Genomic DNA, 22,158 nt, shown 5'->3' with positions numbered 1-22,158 from the left:
AGATGAACTCTGTTTACAAGAAAGTACTTTATTTATCTAAGTTAAAATAGTCCCGTTCCACCGCAATGTGGCGCTCCTGCCACTTCAAAATCGAAATCTAGAGTAGGGTGGGTGCAGAAGTGAGAATATGTTTCCCGGAGAGAAACTCACGTGTGAGGAGGAGTTCGGTGACAAGGTGCGCACGTGGTCAGAATAGCACCACTGGCACGGCTCCCGATGTTCTTTTGGCACACTGGCTTATTGAAGGCTGGTGCTCCCTGTGACTGTGCGTGTTTTTATACATTATTGTGTCTACAGTAAAATTCCATGCATTTTTTAATCCTGTCTGTAGGGAATTTCTGTACTGCACAGGAGAGTTTATGTTTTGTGTCTCCTCAGTAAGATGAACAGCTGTGTTGTGTTTTCTTATTTATTTACTTCATGGTGCATTAAGTAAGATTAGGTCTCTAATGGTTAAAAAACATCTGCTGCCCATATTCCCAAAGCTTCACCTCCAACATCTACAGTATCCTGTAGTGTCTGTAATCAGACTGTAGTCTGTAGAGTGTTAACCCGCTGCTATGACACAAGCGAGACCAGAAACTAACTTGTTCCATGGAGGTTCCACAACATAAACGTAACTATAAACGGAAATATAACACATCGGCCCGTTGTTGATTATTTTGCCAAAGCAGCACTTCCCCAAGTGTTTTATTGCTTACATATGTGCGTATATAAGCGCACCTGAAGATGCATAATTTGGGCCACTCCTTCATACCTAATCAGGGCTGATGGCCCAGTGACCACATTCTCATGATCCATGTGGAGGATTGTAAACACAGGTCATCCTTGAGCTTGGGAGACTTTCGAAGGAAAACATTCAGCTGAGCTCAAACTCATGTAGTTATTTTCAGCATAGTTTCCGCACACCACTTTTGAAAATCGAGGCTATCAGTGCATTACTAGAACTCGTGCCTATTTTGGGTTGGATTTGGTCTCGTCCAAAAAGGGCCCAGTCTCTCAAAATCTCTGATCTTGCTTTCTAATTACCATCTGTGCGACGCCGAAAACGTACAACCTAAACGTTCCATCCTGCAACTCCCTCTTTTTCCTCCCATTACACTGTCAAGTGTACTAAATTAGGTAATTTGTTCCGGGTTAGGTACCTGGCAGAGCACACACACCTATTTACTGTTGTTATCGTCACTGCCGCCTGAATAACACTCTGACCTCAGGGATGTTCCAGACGTCGACCACAATGAAGCTGTGTAAACTCTGCTTGTTCTCCGTACAGACTGAGCTTTGTGAGAGCGTTTTTTCAGACACACACACATACACACACACACGTACGTTGCAAAAATGTTCCTCAAACAGGATTTGACTTTACTTTTCTCCACCCAATAGTGAAATTACAGGGGGAGCCACATGAGGTCATGTGTGAGCCACTTATTCCATAAATAAGGAATATTTGCCCTTTTTAAGAATGGAGTGTTGTTGTAAAAAGCCAGAGCTCAGTGGTGGGTACCTGCTGCAGTCATTCATCTATATTTACGAGAGTTAATGATGCTATCCTATATAAAATAATTTACAGTGTATACCATGGGCATAAATCAGCTGGGAAGGAGAAGAAAGGGATCAGCTCTGAACCCTGAACGTACAGCTCCGTGCATACGCTGTGTGATAGTAGGATATTAGAAAAGCATGATATATATATTTCTCTAGTTTTTATACTTATTAGTTTAACAGGCCGGATATCTTACAGTATATCTAACATGTAACTTCAGGAAATGTTATTCAACAGATGTTATGGATGATATTCCCAATGGAAAAGAGGCCTGGTTTTATCGCTTAAGTTTCTCTTTAGATATCATGTTCTGCATGCTGACAAAAATATAATGTGTAGGAGAAAGTAACGCTTTATTCGAAAAATGTTCGTGGTCGTTAAAGAAGCTGCGATGGACTTTAACAGGAAATATGGCAAGTCCATCACACACAACACTCCTGCCAAACTTATAAATAGATTCATATTAGACTGGAATAGTTGTAGACCAACCAGGATGTTGACGTCCGGGAACATTGACAGGTGAAGTCAAAAACGGTGCTGCTGAAATGCAAAGACCTCAGAGTATGTAGACTTTCGAGACACGCCGTGTTGTGCTGTTTTATTAAAATAATCAAGAGCAGAATTCATGCAGTCAAACTGATAATGCGTCTTCTCGGTTTTCACAGTTGGTCTGTTTGATACATCCAATGTGGAATCTTTCAGACATACACTCATCTGTGGACACCTGATCAACAAAAAGTGCACCTTTTCTGGAAACTCGTCTGGGAAGACGTTTCACTAGATTTTGGATTGTGCTTGTGGAGACTGGTGCTGGTTTCTCTACAAGTAAAGTCAGATACTGATGTAGGTGAGGTGAGGAGGCCTAAGGTGCAATCAATGATGTTCAGTAGGGTTGAGATCTTCCACTAAATCCACTAAAACACATGCAAAGCAGATCTTCATGGAGCTGGCTTAGTGCGCTGGGTTATTGTCATGCTGGAGCAGGTTTGGGTCTCCTAGATCAGGTAAAGGGAAAATTTCATGCTACCGCCTCCAACGACATCCAATTGTGTGCCACCAATTGTGTGGTAACAGTTTGAGGAAGAACCACATATGGCTTGGAAATTTGTATCTCAATACTTTTGACTAAATAAAGTGTATAAATGTGATCATCTTTTGTATTAAAGAACGTTTAATGTAGTTATGTTGTAGGTGAAAAGCTCGAATGTGAACTGAAGCTGACGAGGTGACAGGACAGGCTTATCAGCTTTCTTTGGCTTGTTCATTATTAATCGCTTGGACCCCAACGCCACAGCACATTCTCTTTCTCTTTCTTCACTCCTCTTCTCTACAGTCAGCCTTCTGGAAGCAAACATGCTACTCATATTGATAGCATCTAACGCTGTAGTTGTATAGGGACTAATGTTGAGGAGCTTTTGCGATGTTCGCAGCAGCCACTAAGAACTTTGTGAAGCAGGTCGGAGACACAGGGAGGCTGATTCCCGTCCCGAGCCTCAGCGAAGCCGACCGATATCAACCCCTCAGCCTGGTGACCAAGAAGAGAAGGAGGCACTTCTGGAAGAAGAACAAATACAGCTCAACGCCATTCTCGCTCAAGGACATACTTGTGGGTGAAAAGGAGATCACTGCAGGTCAGAATTTTTAGTGTTCTGATTATAATATAATATGCATAATATGCAAATTACTCCGTGGTGATACGTGCAAATTTTTTTTTTTTGGAACAAAAACAACTGGAACAAAGCAGGAATCAGAAGCAAAAGTCCAGGAAAAAATGGAGAAAAAAAAAATTGGAACAGAACATGAACAAAAAAATCCCAAAAAAACAAAAACATGTTGCTGAACCAAAGCTAATTTTTTTTCCTAATTATTTTTTTTTTCAGCTTCGCATTTTTAAATACAAGAAAACAAAAACATAGCAGCAAAAGAATAATAGTTTTTTTTTCTTTTTTATGGAAACACAAAAACTGTTCCGCAAAACATTTTTGTTTTCTAATGTTACATAGTTCTTTAATATTAGAACATTTAAAGTTGGTGTCCAATCTATAATCATCTCATATTACTCAGATGTTGAGCACATTTTTGAGTTTCTCAGGAGCTCCTGGTTCCAAAACTTCTATTGACTGTAGAAGACTGTAGAAAGAACATTACTCACACACACTCCGGTGCTCATGATATTTCGAATGAGGACAGGTTCCCCTTTTGAGTTTGGTCATCAGGAATCAATTTAACCTCAATTTTAATCTATAAGTGAACTTTATTTTATAATTCTTACATTCTGTAAAGCTGCTTTGAGACAATATGCATTGTGGAAAATGCAATAGAATTGAAATGAATTGAGCAAAACCAAATATTAAAGCAAAACTAAAAACACATTCGGAGACATCGTTTTGGTTTTTGGGTCATGACAAAAGTGCATCATTACAACATCATACGAGATGCAAAAGCTCTGAAGCGTGAACTTATTATGAGGGCTGTGTAACCCGAGCAGTTTCTCTCTATTCAGGAGTGTCCTCTTACCAGCTTCTTAACTATGAAGACAAGTCAGACGTGTCTCTAAACGGTCGTCTGGGGAACCATCTGATTCACGAGGTGGGCGTCAACATCAGCGGTTCGGACTCCGTGGCGGTCAAAGCGTCCTTCGGGGTTGTGACCAAACATGAAGTGGAGGTTCCGACATTATTACGGGAGCTGAACTCGAGGTAGAGGAGAGAAGAATGACTTTGACAATGTTTTTGATATCTTTTTTTCATTCATTCAGATAAATATATATAAATAGCCAAAAATCAATACTGCATTGAATGTTTTTGAAGAAGAGGTGTGCAAACTTTGGAACTTCTTTGAACATCTGTTCATTCACAATGGTATTGTGTAATGTCTCTCCGTCTAGGAAAGTTGACCTGGATCACTGTCTGATCCGTCAGTCTAAAGACAGCAGACGAACCGTACTATGTGTCGTCATGGAGAGCATTCGCACCACGAGACAGTGTTCTCTCACCGTCCATGCTGGCATGCACAGGGCTACCATGCGGGTAAACGTGCACAAAATCGGAACCATGTGTGTATGAACATACTGTGTGCTTTCATATAAACCCACAAACACACACAATTCTCTTATAGTTTCAGATAGATGACATCCATAATCCCAAGGGCCGTGACAAAGCCATTGTAATTCCTGCCCACACCACCATAGCCTTTAGCATATTTGACCTGTATGTGCGATTGGATGGACGTCTCGGTAAGTTGATAGACTTTTATCCATTTATATTGAGTGGTTCTCAAAGTGTGGGGGGGCGCCGCTCTAGTGGGGAATAAAGACATGACAGGTGGGGCGCAATAAACGGCAGGATTTATATAATTTTTTTGTGTTCTTCATTAATTAAAACAACATCAGTTTGGGTGCTGAACAAAACTACACTACTTTTTGAACTTGATCCTATTTGATGTTATTGATTTAGAGTTAGATTTTTTTCGATAAATGATTTACATTTTTAAACGAAGTATTTCATTAAATTTTTTGGGGGGTGATAAAAGATTTGAAAATCCACCGCCCTCTAAATTGGGGAATTGCAAAAAAATACGTACATTTAAAGTTTGTAAAGTTATGTTATAGTAGCTATAAACAGTCGTTCCCTCACCAGCATGTGTATATCGCATGCGCTCTGAGGCTTGATGTGCACTAAAAGGGCAATTCATATGCATTATTTTGAAAATGTTCTATCTTCAAATAGATATCTGTGTAGCGCCGGGGTCCGTCGGAGGCTTCGAGAGAGAGCAGATGCGCGAGCAGCTCGGAGGATTCGTCGGCAGGTTTTCAGTCGGCCGGTTGCGAAGGTTCCTCTCAGGAATCATTTATGGGAACCCTTTCAGAGCAGGTAACCTGATAAGTGTCCTTTTGAAAACTCATGATGGACGATATGATCCTGCTCATGGCATGGAGGCATGTCATACAGTGTTGCCTTGAAAATGTATTCAACCCCTTTTGAACTAATTACTACCTGGAACTGAAATGAACTCTAAGTGGTATTATATTGTATGTAAGAAATCTACAGCAAATAGTCATTGTCATTGCATTCAACCCCTTTCATATGAAACCAATAATATTAGTTCTGGTGCATTCAGTCACCATCAAAACTCCCATAATTTACTGAATTATATCCAACCGTGTGCAAAATAAATTACCACATGACCCGAGTATCATAAAGCAGCGAGACGAATTTCCAGAAAAGTGTCCTAAACCTATTGCAAACTCGAATACGAGGACGTGCTGAATGTTCATATATGGGCTGGGAACCATCACGTCCAAGATAGTCACTGATGGAGGTACGGCCATCTTTGAAACGTTTATACCATTCATATGTCTTTCTGTGGCTATTCATACTGTGCTTGAAGTCTTCTGTAGATAGCTGCAGGATTTACACCTTCATTCACTAAAAAGAAACTTCTGTTCCCACAATCTGTTCCATGCACACACTAACACTGTTAGTCGTCTTGATTAACGTCTTGTTTATCAGCGATAGGACGCGCTTGCTATACTAACTACTGCGTGCAGTCCCAGTTTGACTTGAAGAATTATATCTTGGCTCCATACAGGAAAACACTTAACATAACATGTCTCACTATGTAGATGATCTTGTCAATGAGCAGCTTCTATCAAAAGTGTGATGCAACAGCAACGTTTTTTTTTTTTTCTCCATGGTTTATTTTTCCTCGCTGTTGCAGACGACAGAACATTCGAGGAGCTCACGCACTCTGACCTGTACATAGACGATGTGGCGGATTACTACGAAAGGGCAGCCAGCATGACTGACCTGTCCACGTCGTACCTGCGCGAGGACAAGCACATTCGAGTCAACCTACTCAACCACAACATCCCCAAAGGCCTGTGTGCTCTCTGCAGCAAGTCCCACCAGCGCCGAGAGACCGTCTACGGCTGCCTCGAGTGCTCCTCCGGTGGCCAGAAGTATGTGCGCCTTCACGCCGTGCCATGCTTCGACCTGTGGCACAAAAGCTTAAGATGAAAACTCCGCCTGCTGAGTGTGTGTTCTGGGATTAGTATTAGAACAGCACCAGGATGCTGGGACTTGAAAATTACGTGTGTATTCAGTTCAATTCGATTCAAGTCAAATAACACTTAAAAAAAAAAAAATAAAAAATAATAATAATAATCCTTGAAAAAAACCTGGTGAGGAATCAGATTCAGAATGCAACCCGTCGTCTTCTGGGGGACGTCGGATAGTGGGTTTATACAAGATGGTATCAAAAGGTTTCGAGACTAGTTTTGTAACACGCCAACAGATGGCAGCACAAGGCTGCACGCACAGTCACAGGGAGCACCGACCTTCATCCTCCGGTGTACATTGGGAGCCGTGCAACTGGTGCTAATCTGTCAAAGTGAGTTACCACGTCTGCCATTTCATCATGGACAGCAAGATGGATTCTCATCACCGTTTTTGACATTCGCAGCATTTTGCATAAATAATTGATCCCAGGAGCCAGACTCGTCAATAGCGAGTTCTACAGTTCTACTTTGAGAGACGACATTCGGCGAAAGCAACCGGATCTGTGGATCGCTAGCCTCAAAACATTTTGATACCACCGCATCATTTATTAGGACAGAACAATGTTTCTGATTACAGTAGCATTTCAGATCTTTAACGTGTTGGACCACGTACAGAAAAAATAGCTTCTTCTGTAATGGAAAAGGGTCGTCACAGAGGTTCAGATTTAGGTCAAGTTCATCACAAGATGTCAGGCATGTTAAACACCTCATATAACTGCCATTGGCGGCTACATTGTTCTTTATCTTCCTCTCCCAGAATGAAGCGAAGTCTTAATTAGTACTTATTAGAATAATGGTGCTCATCATATTGTTTACACATCGGTCCAGATCTTTCTCAGGTATCATATGCCGGACAGTAAGATCCTCTTACACTTCCATGATCACCAGCTGCTGGTGTCTCCATCTCAAACACACAAAGGTGTGTGAATAATTAAGAGATGGTGATCAATTAATTAGTGGATCATGTGAGAGCCAGGCAGGAAGTGGGTGGGGTTTTTATTCAGGTGAGAAGTGGGTCATGTTTATGTTTCCACTCCGAAGTACGGTTCAGGTTTAGCAGTGAAAGCCTAAAGAGAAGAAAAGTTCCTCAGGTGAGCATCAGAGACCAAACACCTATATCAGGTAGAACTGTCTTGATCCTGCTTGATGTCTGTGTGGGTCAAACTCAATGTCCAAACACTGTAATCGAATGTGGTATAATTATAGAGACGAAGCGCTCTAGGACGTCCTGCTCTGAACTCCATTGTTCATTATTTTCCTACAACAGCATCGCAGTAAGCTTGCTATCCCTAGAGCACACTTTAATAGTGTGACCTTCAGAAAGGTCTTTCAGAATATCATATATTATTAAAAAAAAAATCTTATGAATCTGTTGCTACATCTATAACAGAAAAAAATATTTTAATTGTTCTGGAAATTGGAAAAGATGTGACCATGTGTACGTACTGCTCATTTTAATATCACGCTAAGCTAGTTTTAACGTGACTTTTGGAGTGTCGTTGTGTGTGAGATCAATGTGTTGCAGAGTTAAGCCTGAAATTCGTGTTTACTGCTCATTCAGGGGAGTTTGTTGTGTATTGTGTCAATATCTTATGTAGCTGTAACGATTTTTTAATACTAATAAACACCGAGTTGGATTGTGACGGTGATCCACATGGGCTAGCAAGATCGTCAGATACTTGACAGCTCCCTCTAGTGGTCAAATCCTGTTAGTACAATTTAAAGCTTGCACGCCAAGAATTTCTGATTTTAATATTGTAATATATATTTATATAAGCACACGCACACACACACACACACACACACACACACACACACACACACACACACACACACACACACACACTTATAGTATCGTATTGTGAGTGCAATTAAAAAACCTAGTATAAACCTATACATTTAAGAAATGCACATTGTATACTTGTGGTATAAACTGGGTGAACTACAAAATAAAAAAAAATTTTTAATTAATGTTATATAATTAACAAGTGCAAGGAAATTGAGGAGGATTCACACTGCAAATACATTGATTCAGAGCTCAATGCCTGCAAGAAATTGTGTGAAGTTATGAACAAAAAGAAAAAAAAACAAATCATCCATGAGGATGTAGAGTGACGTCTTGGACTATATTCTCTGCTGGCTTGTAACAGGTTGTACATTTTCTAAGTTCTTGATCTGAAGCTCGAATAAAAAGGACAATCACCCCGATTATTTTCAATGGGAACAAGGATCAGCAAATTTGTCAGCACTGGAACAAAACAAGACACTTGACACTGTAGGTGTTTTGCATGTTATGACAAAAGAGTCATGTAACTAAGAAATGGAAGCAAATAAAAATAAAAACACGATCGGGAAGAAAAAAAGGAACAGACAACGTGTTTCCCTCCAGCACTTTATTGTTTATAAAAATAATTACCAACATTCTGCATGAACAAAAAAAAAAAAAAAAAACAGAGCATATACAGTAGGCCTTGAAATCTGACAGTTATAAACTGTACACACACACACACACACACACTCACTCCTCAATCCTACACACCACACAAACAGGTCAGATAACACTAATAATATTGTCTTAAACAAATAAAAGTGTCAGGTCATAAATAAAGTTAGAAAAGAAAGGAGCTGAAAAATACGGATTAAAGCGTTTCTCGTGAGAAGGACGGGGAATGTTGAGGGGGAGTGAAATCTGAAACAACCAGGCATTAAACTGGTTCATTCTTTTTTCTGATGTAAGCCTGGTAAGGGACGTGGCACATACACACACACACACACACATACGCATCCTGGAAACACTGGCAGGCATACGCTTCAATACCTACAGGACATTCAGTGTTGCCAATCCACCTATTTATTTTAGAAGGTGAGCGAAAAAAAAATAAATCCTTTTTTTAATATATATAATGAATAATACAATTAGGAGTCCGGATATAAATAATGCTACGTGTTGCTCCTTTTAAAGGGCTTTTCTCTGACCATGCACTTTTAAAAAGAACTCAATCTGTGAGAGTTTCTGTCTTTCATCACACTTCCAGTTTGTATGAAAAAAAAAAATACTTTCATTACAAATACAGCACAAAATATATATATAAAAAAAAAACCATCTGGTTTTGTAGTCACACACTCGTCGTATTGTACATACCTCAGTAATTTCAACCAAACACACACACCTCCAGTAGCACACAAGTAGTGTATTTCATTCAAAAAAAAAAAATAATTCTTCAACTCTTGTAGATTCAGTGTGGGGAAAAAAAAAAAAAAAAAAAAAAAAAAAAAAAAACACCTGGACAAAAATCCATCTTCAAGGCACTCTGGAAGTCACCGTGCGCAATAAATACTGCTTTCACTGCGACCTGCAGCTCGGGTACCATAAATCTGCACATACATTCACTTCCGGCGTTGCGTGTGATTGCTATTAAACTGAAGTGAATTAAGACTCGCGTAGGAATAAATTATTTTCTTCCTTTTTTTGCTGGTTTCAAAAAAAATAAAACCTACTACAATAAGTTCAGCCCATTTTGACAGGAAAAAGATTATTGATGGCCTTGCTGAAGAAAAAAAGAGAACGTCCTGAACTTCTTTATATTAATGTACATTCAAATACGCCTTTAATCCCAAGTCTTGAACCAAAAGAGGGAGTCGTGAACACACGCGCAGACACACACATACACCCCTAGGGGGCGACAAGACAACCGTAGGAATGACACATACTTCATTAACAAAGCAGGTACAATTAAAAACCCTTCACGTGTTGATTATATGGCTTGTCTGGTTCATACTTTCAACAATCTGAACACACACACACACACACCTCTAATTTACACACCTCTAATTTACACACCTCCATTCTGGCCGGATGCGATGGTTTTAAAGGTAGAACAGAAGCAGACATCTGTAGAGTAATGTGGAGGATGAACGTTGTGTGGTCCGGTGCTTTGGTCAAGTTCTGTCCGTTTTAAGTGTTTGTTTGTTTTTTTGCCTTCCTACTGCTGCAGCAGCTTCTGATTCAGAATCTCCCACATCATAGTTTTACGGAAATACGCCATGTGACACTGCGTATGGAGACAAACAGAACATGTATACTGGATTTTGAGAAATGTGATATTTAGACCATTTCCTCTTTTATTTGTACTGTAATATTTCGATGCAGCCTTAATAAATAGTATATATATATATATATATTAATTACATGTATTAGTTCTTATAGTAAATATACCTCGTTCATAGATTGTAACAATAAATTGTAAATTCGTACGACATCCCAGTTTATGGCGAAGGGGAAGTGGGAGCTTAGTGGTTAAGGCATCAGGCTTAATGCAAGGTCATGAGTTCAAATCCCAGCCACATCAAGCTGCAACTCCTGGGCCCCTGAGCAAGGCCCTTAACCCTATCGCTAAGTTATAAATGTGCGTGTTACCTGTCTGAAGGTAAAAGGGCGTCCACGTGCGATGTAGTCAGCATACTTGCACACAAACACACCACAGTCGCTTCCGTTCTTCTGCTGAGGAACCTCCTGTGAATTTTTCAGAAGTTTATAAATATCATTGTATAATAAATAAAAAAAAATAAAAAATAAAGTCCAAAATAAAAATGCTGCTTAAAACTTACATTGGCTCGTAAGCTGGTCACGGTCCACTTCAAGATTTCCAGATCTTTACCTTTCTTGACCTCGTACTCCTCCTTCATGTACATCCTACACACACACACACACACACACACACACACACACACACAGTCAAGCAATCAGATAATCAGCTAAAATATACCCATTTCCTCAAAGCCTGGCCACTCACAGAATCAGGTTACAGATGTCATCATGCCTCTGACCCATGGAGTCATATGACCTCACTGACTTCACTCTAAAGTCAACAACCTGGAAAAAAGCCCCGGGATGAAATTACAATAAAAAAAAAAAAAAAAAAGGCTCGTCCTCTATAGACAAGCAATTATGCAACTTTAAAATAATTAAAAAACAAAAGCTCACAGCAAGAGACCAGTGGACCCCCAGGTGCAGCGGGATGAGGATGATGTCATAGAGAAAGAGGTCAACGGCTTTGGTCCAGCGGCGCACTGCGGCGTGACCACCCCTGTGCAGCTTGGGAAAGAAGAACGTGCTGAAGCAGTACACCTGCCTCCCACCTGCATCCTGCTCTGCTCGGGCCATCACCAAATTAAGGTAGAAATTGATCACCTGATAGACGAACAGAAAGTCTTACAGGGTTCCTACACATTTTTCTTTTTAACATGCGTTATGTTACAATCTCTAATGTAAGTCAGAATCCGGTGTTCTCCGCGTTTAGTTTTCCGTATACGCTTTTTGATTTTCTCTCCGTTTTGGCCTTCAGTCCACCATGAGGCACGTTTGCAGTCGAGGAAAACGTAGCTGTTTTGAAAGAAAACCGGCTTGAAAGTAGTAACGCTGAAGAATTTTACCTCGTCGTTGAGCCAGCTTCCCTCCTGCAGGGTTGCCAGATCTCTCTGTGTGATGCGCAGTTTAAAAGCGCTGCTCAAGACCAGGTCCGGATCTCTCTGTGCCAGAGCAGCACTCACCTCCTGTTGCATTTCCTGCGACGCCATCACACACACACACATACACATTAATCAAGCTCCAAATAGTTTACAGGAAATACAGAATTAAATAAAATGATATATTCTTCATTCAATTACTATAAAAGTGCTATAAAAACGCTGCTGTAATTAGAATATGATGACAGTAATGCCTGCTGGATTAGTGTTTTTTTTTTTATATTATTATTATTACTACAACACGTCTTACGTGCGTTGTTTTATAAAAAGCGAGGCTCTACCTTGGTCACTCTGGGAAACTCTTCCTCCGGGTGCCTCCCTGCGTCAAAAACAAGTTCGGAGCGGGTCCGCAGCGCCGGCTGGCACACTGCAGCGGTTTCTCTGTCTTTTAGGTTCAACCGGGTTTCTACCTCGACAGACAGATCCACGTCTACTGGCTGGACAAATGGACAGATACAAGAAGACATCAAGCCTAAGCACTACTCATGGACGCAGTTATATTATGGGATCGAAGTGTGTACCCGGTTTTTATTAGAAGGTTGATCTGGTTTCTTCCTTCCAACATCGCTGACTGGTGCACTGAAAGGGACAAAAAAAAAAAATAAAAATGGAGGAGTAGCGTTTAAAAAAATAAATAAATACAGGTGAAACAATTACCTGTCCTTAGTATGGTTTATTAGAGCGGAATTCCTCCACAATGGTGCATGAGGGTTCACTGTAAATACATAGAGGACACAAAATAAGTAACAGCAATGACCAAGTGTGTGAGGAAGCATTGAAGGTTCCACCAAACTCACCTTTGATTGGCGTAGGTTTGCTGATCTCGGGAGTAGTGCGGCCGTGAGGAAAAGTTGTGCTAAAAGCAGAAATAGTGCCGTTAATGAAGTTCTCCCTTTTCTGAGCACTTGTGATGCTTCAGGTGTGTGCGAGTGAAAATTATAATTGTACATTGGAGGTTTGACGCGTCCAAACGGCAGCGGTTGGTTCTTCGAGTACTTCTCGGACACCATCTCCACCAGCTTCCTGTAGTGCTCTCGGTCACTTTCTTTCAAGGCCTAAGATGCGGAAGGATACCGTATTAATTAAATAAATACGAAAATATTTAACAGTGCCTTTAACTGCACTATATGGACAAAAGTATTGGGACACCTGATGTCCCATGAAGGGGGACTGAAGGGGTTCACGGACCCCTTCAAGCCCGTGGGTTAAAAAAAGGGCGATTTCCATCTGCCTCGTATCGTGTACACTACCTCCTCCACGGCGAGGCAGGGTTTGTGGGCGCGTCCGGGTGCGTCCGTCTCGGGGAGGACAGGGCGTGAGGGCAGAAGTTGCAGTGACCTTCTGTTTGGATGCTCTCTGTGCCTGTCCTGATTTCCCATAAATAACGCTGATCCACTTCTACAGAGAAAGAAAATACTTATGTACTCTTTCAAAATAAATATACAAGTGTGTCAGATCACCTTAACTGATACTTATACCTACTTTAAAATCAGTATTGGTTTATAAATAAAATATAAACTCACTCAGGTTTCCTTATCAGGGGTTGGGCACCTATGCAGAAGTTTGGCATGCTCCTCTCTTTACCACTCAGCCCCATTTCACTCTGTTTCTCTGATGAGACACACAGAATTATTATGCAACGTCCTGCTTAAGACCTTCAACTGAAGAAAAAAAATTATTGCATGGTTTATTTCAAAATGCTGAGCGTTTTTGGTTTAAACTTGCAGTGGGATTTAACCCTCTGTACTTTACTCTTATGGAACGTACATTATAAAGTGCAACGTGCTACAACGATTCCTCTGCCAGTCTAAGACGGATTTGTCATTAATATGAGTAAAATTAGACACAACTTCAACCTTCTAAGCACAACCACGTAGCACCGGACCCTCGAAACGTTTTACAATTATACGAGGTGGAATCTAAAAGTCTCGAGACTAGTTTTGTAGCACGCCAACAAATGGATGCACGCACATTCACAGGGCGCGCCGAGATCCGTACCGTCAGTGTGCCAAAAGACATCGCCCTTCGTCATTTGGCTCCTGCGGACTTCGCCCTCTTCCCGAAGATGACGATCCCGGCTAAAAGGCTGCAGTTTTGACACCACTGCAGAGATCCGGAGCAATTGGCTGAAGGCGCTTTCGAAAAGAAAACTTCCAGGACACGTTCCGGAAGTGGCGGGAACGCTGGGAGCGCTGTATTGCTGGGAAAGGTGACTATTTAGGATGTGATTGAGTGTAACTGTAGATAAAGTACTTCCTTGTAAACAGAGCTCATCTCGAAAGTTTTTGATACCACCTCGTATTTCCCCAAAAAAACATAAAAAAATTTAAAAAATGAAAAAACGTTTCAGGTCGTGGGAAGTTTCTTTTAGCAGCTAATTGACGAGGAAAGGGTTCCGTTTAAACCTGAAAGCGTGTACGCTGTGCTTACCCATTTTAACATCCCCTCCAATCGTCCACCGGTTTAGGCCGTGGCTGTGAATTTCATCGATTCCCACTAGAGCGACATGTCCGATCTGAGGACAAGAAAATCCTATTAAAAGGACTTTGCACTTTGGCAGGACTCTGACAATAAACGAAAGCTCACAGACAAAACAATCAGGCAACAACAAACCTGAGGTTCTTTACACCCTCGATCGCTTTCATAACGATGCGGCTTGTGCTGTCGCAAACGGAGCAGGCCTGCGATCCCGGCGAAAGTCTTCTTGAACACTCGGGCGATCACATCTGTAAAGGGCCGATAACGAGTCAGTAAACACGCTAATCGTACAGCAGGATCGATTCCACACACAGTATATTTAGTCACCTCGTCTTGGTCTTTTTATTTCCAGGTGATCCGATACGCCATCCGGAGAGTGAACACTGCATGAGAAGGGAAAGAAACACAGGAATGTCAGACATGTCAACATCCGAGACCACATTAAAAGACATTACTTCAGATGATTTTTTTTTTTTATGTGGACCATTACCAAATGATCCAAGGCCCCAGTACCGATTAGAGACCCCTGTGTGAATACATATTTTAAGGAAGAGATGCACAGGGTGACATTTAAAAGTGGAGGAATATGCACACAGGTGGACTATGTTTTATGCAAGAAATGCAACATAAAAGTGAGTATTGGCAGGGGACAGTGTAGCTAGACAGCATCGGATGGTGGTCTGTAGGATGGTTTTGGAGGTGAAGAAGAAGAGGAGGAGAGTGAGAACTGAAAGAAAAATAAGATGGTGGAAACTAAAGGAGGAAGAGTGTAGTGCGAGATTCAGGGAAGAGGTCAGACAGGAGCTCGGTGGTGGTGAAGAGGTGTTGGATGATTGGGCAACTACTGCAGAAGTGATAATGGAAACAGCTAGAAAGGTACTTGGTGTGACATCTAGAAATTGGAAGGAAGGAAAAAAGACATGCTGGTGGAATGAGGAAGTGCAGGAGAGCATAAGGAGAAAGAGATTGGAGAAACAGAATTGGGATTGACAGAGTGATGAGAAAAGTAGGCAGGAGTACAAGGAGATGTGGAAGCATGTAAATAGGGATGTGGCAAAAGCCAAGGAAAAGGCATATGAGGAGCTGTAGGAGAAGTTGGACACTAAGGAAGGAGAAAAGGATTTGTAGCGATTGGCCAGGCAGAGGAACCGAGCTGGGAAGGATGGGCTGCAAGTTAGAGCAATAAAGGATGGAGATGGAAATGTGTTGACTAGTGAGGAGAGTGTGTTGAGAAGATGGAGAGAGTATTTTTAGCAGCTGATAAACGAGGAAAATGAGAGAGAGAGAAGGTTGGATGGTGTGAAGATGGTGAAGCAGGAAGTGGATAGGATTAGTAAGGAGGAAGTGAGAGCAGCTATTAGGAGGATGGAGAGTGGAAAGTCGGTAGGACCAGATGACATACCGGTAAGAAGCATGGAGATGTTTAGGAGAGTTTTTTTACCAAAATGATCTAGAAAGTGAGAGGATGCCTGAGGAATGGAGAAGGAGTGTGCTGGTACCAATCTTTAAGAATAAGGGAGATGTGCAGACCTGCAGTAACTACAGGGGAATAAAGTTAATCAGTCACACCATGAAGTTATGGGAAAGAGTAGTGGAAGCCAAGCTGAGAGAAGAGGTGACCATCTGTGAGCAACAGTATAGTTTAATGCTGAAGAATAGCACCACAGACGCATTATTTGCTTTGAAAATGTTGATGGAGAAGTATAGAGAAGGACAGAAGGACTTCTGCAATGTGTGTTTGTGGATCTAGAGAAAGCGTACGACAGGGTGGAGAGAGAAGCAGCCCAAAGACGACAAAACACACTATAAATAACATTTATATAGAAAAAAGGCTTCATTGGAAAACATCTATCAAGCCGAATTCTTCAGTTGTACATATTTATAAAGATGTGTATCTGATCTATTTGTGGTTTAACATGTAAACAAATGCTAGCATGTCAATATCATGTGCTAGTCATGTTTGCTAGGCTAGCTGTCTTAAATTAGCCATGGTTTCTTATTAAAGAAGATAAATGTGCTCGTGAATACCTGCCGACCTCTTTAAATGAATAAAATCCGAGCTGGTTTATTGCTAGCGGTTAACTGACTAGCCTGTGTTTACTAGCTAAATGAATAGATTTCAAACGGCTGGCGTAGACGCATAAAGCGCATGCGCGAAGACCGAGTAGTGCTAAGTAGGGCACTAGGGGACGGAGAGGGGTTTTGGGACGCGACCATCCTCTATGTAGGTATGAAGGCATTAACTGGTGTTAATCAGAGAGAAGTGAAATAAGTACGAAGAAAAATAGCGTGAAATATTGGTCACCTTTGATAGTGCCGCTTGGCAGGTGGTTTTGGTGGTGGTGTTGGTGGTGGTGGATCAGGCGGCGAGCTCCAGTTCGTAGGCCAGCTTTGCGAATTGCCTCTAGAAACCACGGAAAACGGAACGAACAGCGACGACAGCCCGTCAACTATCCATTCATACATCACAAACCACCACGAAGACTCACTCCCCCGCCTGTTTGTTAATGCCAGGGTCTTTAACAACACGCTTCGAACCTCAGCACGACATCAAACTGCGACACCGCCGCCGAGAACTCCTACACTAGCTACTCCTCCAACTGGGAGCCGACTCCCTAAAGATTCGCGTCTTTGATTCATTTTACAAACTCGACTCCTAAATAAATACAATCGAACGTCTTTTATAGCACGAATTCCCACGCGTTTACTCGTTATTTTACACTTTACTATTCGATTTATATTTTATTTCCCAACTCCGTGGTTTGCAAATTTTAGTATTAAATTATAAACAAACAAAAAATTCCCCCATTCGGATTAGATTCATTAAGATTCCTGAGTCAGTGTCTTGGAATCGAACAGCCGCCACGCGCATCAGATTACGACCAGCCAGTTAGCCGCTGCTTAGGGTTGCCAGGTCTTTCAAATCACCGTCTATTTTATTCGAAAAATACAACTTTAAATAAAAATAAGATTTTTAAACTCCATCATGACTATAAGTGCTCAAAGTGTTGCAAATTAGTGCATTTTATCTGTATCTATATATTTTAGCAAAATTACTAAAACTCGTTCAAGTGTCACGTTAACGCATACATTTTATTAACCATATATTACCAATTAACACAATTATCAATAAAAGTTAAAATATAGAAAATATAAATCAATTTACTGGCATACAAATGAACATACATTGTCGCAGGTCACTGTTACAACTTCGAAATAATAAGTTGCAGGGGTTAAAACGTGGATCTGGCAACACGTTGCTTTTTCCCGTTCCCTTTGATCCCTCGATTAACGTCATTGGATAAAAGAGTAGTATTTAATATTATGATATAGTTTATTATTATTATTATTATTATTATTATTATTATTATTATATATAAATAATATTAATTAACAAACAAGTAAGCAAACAAATAACTAAATTATTAGTTGTCTATTGCATATGTGCATTGTTGTAGTGAAGAGTAAAAAAAAAGTCATAATAAATTAGTAAGTAGTAATAATAAGTAATTAAAGAAATAATAACAAGAAAAGAATAATAATAAATGAGTACCAAAAAAAACCCAATTTTATTAAAAAATCATTTTATATCATGTTTTTTTTAATTATTTCCGAATTACCTAATTGCATAATAGTTTAAATGTAAAGGTTTAAATATGTAACAGTTATAATTATTATTATTTTTAACACATTTAATTCAGCTTAAACACAAATGAGCAGCTCATTAAATTAATTTCAAGCATTTAAAAAAGTTTTATTATTGATTTACAAAGATGTACGTATTTCAGGAATGTGTGTATATATATGCATATGTTTTCTCTTCATCACAAAGCAAGGACACTGGAAGAAATAAATAAAAGGTAATCAGTGTTGATTATAAATATAACTCGTTATAAACAAATCAAATAAATAACTCAAACAAACCTCAGAATCCAAGAGGAAATCTCGTCTTTACGCCATCAACAGTGACACTAGGATTCAGGGAGAGCAGAACAAATGAGTAGTAATTAATCATTAGGAATAATTAGAAATTATGAATATATTATATTGGTGTATAAAAGTTGTTTCCTCTTTAAAGGCCTCACTTTCTTTCTCTCTTTTTGCATTCTGAGTACGTAAAAGGAAAACGTTAATGCATTAAAAAAAAAAAAAACGCACGTGTTGAGTGGAGGCAGAGAAACCGGGCCAGGTATGTGCTGAACGGATGGCTGATAAGCTCCTCCCCTTTGTGCTGACATCATAGATGGCCAAGCTGAGTAGCCAATAGGAGGAAGCGGCGGTGGCGGCCCGTAGTGGTGATGATGGTGAACAGCACCTTCTCTGGCTTTCATGTAGTTCCCCTTATACGGCATAGTAAAGCTGTTAGCATCTGAGGCAGGTTCTAAGAACGAATGCGTAAATCAGAGGTTAAAGATCACCTGGACCCCAGGTGGACTCTTGTTTGTGCCCAAAGCTGTCGGAGGAAGCGCCTTGAGCATCATGTTGTGCATGATGATCTGGTGCATCTGAGCGTTCTGCATGAGCATCAGCTCCACCATGTCTGAGGATCGACACAAAAAAGATTATATGTATAAAAAGTTAAAACAGAACAAAGATCATTCTTTTTATTATAATAATTCAACATTGTGTCTGCTGAGGCATGTGTTAAACACTTGGTGGTTCCTGTTTTGGGAAAATAATCAGTAAAATGTTGAATTGATGAAGTGTTTTTTACTGTAACAGCCCATCATAAAGTCTTTTATTCCAACCAACAATTACAAGTTTATTCATTTATACTTTTTATCGCTTTATCGTTGCATTCAAGGTTGTAGAAAACCTTTCCACAGACCTACCCTCTTTAATGCTGCCGGACCTGTACGGGGCGGGTTGGACCGGTGGAATCTGGGCTATAAGTGGCTGCTGCTGTGGAAGCTGTTGGATGATGGTAGCTGGCGGATGTGGAACCTACAGAGAAAATTTTTTTTGTCTTATAATAGTTGAGAATTCCCAGTGTTAATCAATTGTATGTAGCTCGCGTGTTTCTCTCACAGTCTGTTGGATGATTCGAGGAGCAGGCGGGGCTGGTGGATGAGCTGGAGGTGGAGACTGATAGATATAAACAGGGGGTGAGGCAGGAGGTTCATAATGATGCTTTTGGCGAGTTCCAGCCCACGTCTGAGGCCTTGCTAACTCGTCCAACATGTGCTGTTCCTGTCTCCAACAACACCAAAACAAATACGAAATAAAATCAGTATACAATATAATACAATATGATTTCTATTAACACTTTCTGACCAATCTAGAATGCAACAGCTTTGAGGTTTAAAGGTTAAAAAAAAAAAAGTATGACGTCTATATATTATATGATATTGTTACTCTTAGTCTCCGGAGTAAGTCTCTCTTGCGTCTCAGTGCACTGTGCAGAGCTTCATTCCGTCCCTCATAACTTCCTGTGTCAAAAAAAAAAAATTTTTTTAAACATAAAAGGCAAGTAAACGCAAATTCCAAAAAAACAATTAACTGGGAGGCCAACATATAAGATAATCATTTATAATTTTATCAAAAGTGCACACATTTAATGAAATAGTAAAGAAGTAACACTATGGGTTGTGATACTGCACATAATGACGTAATATTCGTGATATATAGACTTTAAAAAATATATTTTTTATGTATCTATTTATTTTTAAATAATATTTTTATTTTTTTCTCACTAAAACAAACCAACAACAGATCAGTCAACACACACACACACACAGCATACACTCAAGCATATTAATAACAACAATATAATGCTAATATGAGAACGTGACCATGGAAAGGCAAAGGGCAAATCAAAACAAGAGGGAAACAATTACAAATGAGTAAACAAAACAAAACACAAAAAAGAAAAAACATCAATCAGGGCTCGGGTCTTGCCTGTAGAGTAAGTAAATCCCACAATACATGGACATTTTAATGAAAATATTTTAACGCTCAGTATCACTATTCTGTTTTCCTACAAATTTCAGGGGTGCCATTACTTGTGGAAAGTGCTGATTCTGCCCTTTCATCATGACCTGCTCTCTCATTCTCCAGTCTCTAATGCAGAACAAAGAAAAGAAAATGGTTAGCATGTTTTCAACACATTTAAGTTTGGTTATTTCCTTCAGTTTTGAGAGGAAACCCTCATTTTCCTGGGATTTGGAGAAAACAAAAACCCATTTAATTCACTCTTTCTGAACACAATTCATCCCTACAAAATTACTGGACTATTGCATGGTCACTTGTTCAACAGGGAGCGACATTGTCCCAATTTCCTGCAGATTCTAGGAAAAAGAGAAGTATGTTCTTTTGTCCTTTTTTTTATTTTCACTTGAGGTTCAGGACTGTAACACTGACCATTTAAAAATAATCAGATTTGTTAAAATAAAAATATTTAATCAGATTTATATATTAAATATTATTATTTACATCTAAAGAAGGCTGTATATAACACACAGGATTGCAGTGATTTTCTAATATATTGTATTAAGTTAGATAGAAAACTTAATTATAACAAAAATTTGTATTTATTAACTCAGTAAACTTAAGGAACCCTAAGAAAGATGATTCTCTCACCTTTTCTAGCAGTTTTAATTTCAGACGAGTCATTTGGTCCAAAATCGGATCGGCCATTACAGTGAAATAGCTTCTAAACCAGGTTTAAAGTTTCTATGTGCTCTTTTGTTTAACATTCGTGAACAAGGTCTGAGTCATATACTGGAGTCATGTTTCTCCACCTCGGTCTGTTTTCTGTAGACTGTAGACGTGCTTTGGTTGCCAGAAACATCTCTGTGTTCCTCTGCCCAACCCTGCTGTTACCATGTAACGCATCCTGATTTATTTACTTCACTGGAAGATTTTATAAAGGAGCTGCATCTTGTTATTGTTTTTAGAGCTACTCTGCGTATACAGATTCATGTTTTATGGATTTTAGATGCAAAATGTGATGATAGTTTATAAATTCACAATTTGAATTTCGTATCATCTTACATAAATGTATTTGCATTCGAAACAGGAACTTCATTTCCATCCTCTGTGAAGTAAATCAAGTGCTTTAGAACTGGCCTAAAGAGCCTTTATCATAGATGCTCAATGCTGAATGGCCAGAAGGTATTCTTCTTCAGTGCCAACATTTCGTAATCATCAGAGACGCAAGATTCAGGTGCAAAGTGAAATGTGAAAGTCCTCAGGATATTTCATTTTTTTTTATCTGTAACATTAAAAAGCTTATTGACTAATAGCAAAGAATAGAAGAAAGAGAGTCACTGGTGAAATTAACAGCTGTGTATAGCAGCTACAACATGTTTTACAGAACATTAAAGAAAACAATACATATATTAAATGTATGGGTTGTTTTTTAATCATTGGGAGATGGGAGTATTTACTCAAAAGTGCTATTTCTTTTTTTTTTTTTTTTTTTTTTTACATAATATTATAACAGTGACTTAAATCCTGCATTTAATATAATTTTCTTTTATACTATATATATATATATATATATATATATATATATATATATATATATATATATATATATATATATATATAT

General features: G+C 39.6%; 3 protein-coding genes across 3 annotated transcripts; 1 reads left to right on the top strand and 2 right to left on the bottom strand.

Moving 5' to 3' along the window:
• Positions 1 to 2,947: 2,947 nt before the first annotated feature.
• Positions 2,948 to 6,561, top strand: pjvk (pejvakin; the record flags this gene model as incomplete). The annotated part of the gene is made up of 6 exons (XM_083559776.1): positions 2,948 to 3,174; positions 4,047 to 4,242; positions 4,431 to 4,572; positions 4,661 to 4,778; positions 5,272 to 5,415; positions 6,263 to 6,561. The coding sequence occupies exons 1-6, from the start codon at positions 2,964 to 2,966 to the stop codon at positions 6,559 to 6,561; spliced, it is 1,110 nt and encodes a 369-aa protein (XP_083415902.1). The 5' UTR covers positions 2,948 to 2,963.
• Positions 6,562 to 8,980: 2,419 nt separating this feature from the next.
• Positions 8,981 to 17,223, bottom strand: senp2 (SUMO specific peptidase 2). Its single transcript, XM_083559767.1, has 17 exons — positions 16,912 to 17,223; positions 14,934 to 14,989; positions 14,742 to 14,854; positions 14,559 to 14,643; positions 13,652 to 13,739; positions 13,379 to 13,526; positions 13,077 to 13,183; positions 12,926 to 12,984; positions 12,786 to 12,843; positions 12,650 to 12,707; positions 12,410 to 12,565; positions 12,036 to 12,167; positions 11,587 to 11,793; positions 11,396 to 11,475; positions 11,211 to 11,295; positions 11,020 to 11,115; positions 8,981 to 10,654 (listed from the first exon to the last, which is right to left on the bottom strand). The coding sequence occupies exons 1-17, from the start codon at positions 17,070 to 17,072 to the stop codon at positions 10,586 to 10,588; spliced, it is 1,758 nt and encodes a 585-aa protein (XP_083415893.1). The 5' UTR covers positions 17,073 to 17,223; the 3' UTR covers positions 8,981 to 10,585.
• A 1,187-nt stretch (positions 17,224 to 18,410) lies between these two features.
• cUnh21orf58 (chromosome Un C21orf58 homolog) lies at positions 18,411 to 21,340 on the bottom strand. The gene is made up of 9 exons (XM_083524052.1): positions 21,186 to 21,340; positions 20,609 to 20,666; positions 19,962 to 20,035; positions 19,635 to 19,796; positions 19,439 to 19,550; positions 19,025 to 19,146; positions 18,765 to 18,946; positions 18,531 to 18,577; positions 18,411 to 18,446 (listed from the first exon to the last, which is right to left on the bottom strand). Exons 1-8 carry the CDS (start codon positions 21,240 to 21,242, stop codon positions 18,532 to 18,534), a joined length of 813 nt encoding a protein of 270 aa, XP_083380178.1. The 5' UTR covers positions 21,243 to 21,340; the 3' UTR covers positions 18,411 to 18,446; position 18,531.
• Positions 21,341 to 22,158: the final 818 nt, after the last annotated feature.

Source organism: Silurus aristotelis, assembly GCF_946808225.1.
Source record: "Silurus aristotelis genome assembly, chromosome: 2".
NCBI lineage: Eukaryota > Metazoa > Chordata > Actinopteri > Siluriformes > Siluridae > Silurus > Silurus aristotelis.
Note: the sequence above shows the minus strand (reverse complement) of the source record. Positions and strands in the feature narration are given on the sequence as shown.

Bases quoted from the DNA above. Each gene is read 5' to 3' on its own strand.
- senp2 (XM_083559767.1), bottom strand. From the start codon at position 17,072: ATGTATGAATGGATAGTTGACGGGCTGTCGTCGCTGTTCGTTCCGTTT. The intron at 12,985-13,076 runs GTACAATTATAA...TTCTGCTTTTAG, and splicing joins GGACGCGTCAAACCTCCAAT to CACAACTTTTCCTCACGGCC. The intron at 12,566-12,649 runs GTACACACTTCG...CCATTTGTCCAG, and splicing joins AACCTTCTAATAAAAACCGG to CCAGTAGACGTGGATCTGTC.
- cUnh21orf58 (XM_083524052.1), bottom strand. From the start codon at position 21,242: ATGGCCGATCCGATTTTGGACCAAATGACTCGTCTGAAATTAAAACTG. The intron at 20,036-20,608 runs GTAATGGCACCC...TTTTTGACACAG, and splicing joins AGAATCAGCACTTTCCACAA to GAAGTTATGAGGGACGGAAT. The intron at 19,797-19,961 runs GTAACAATATCA...TGTTGGAGACAG, and splicing joins ACTTACTCCGGAGACTAAGA to GAACAGCACATGTTGGACGA.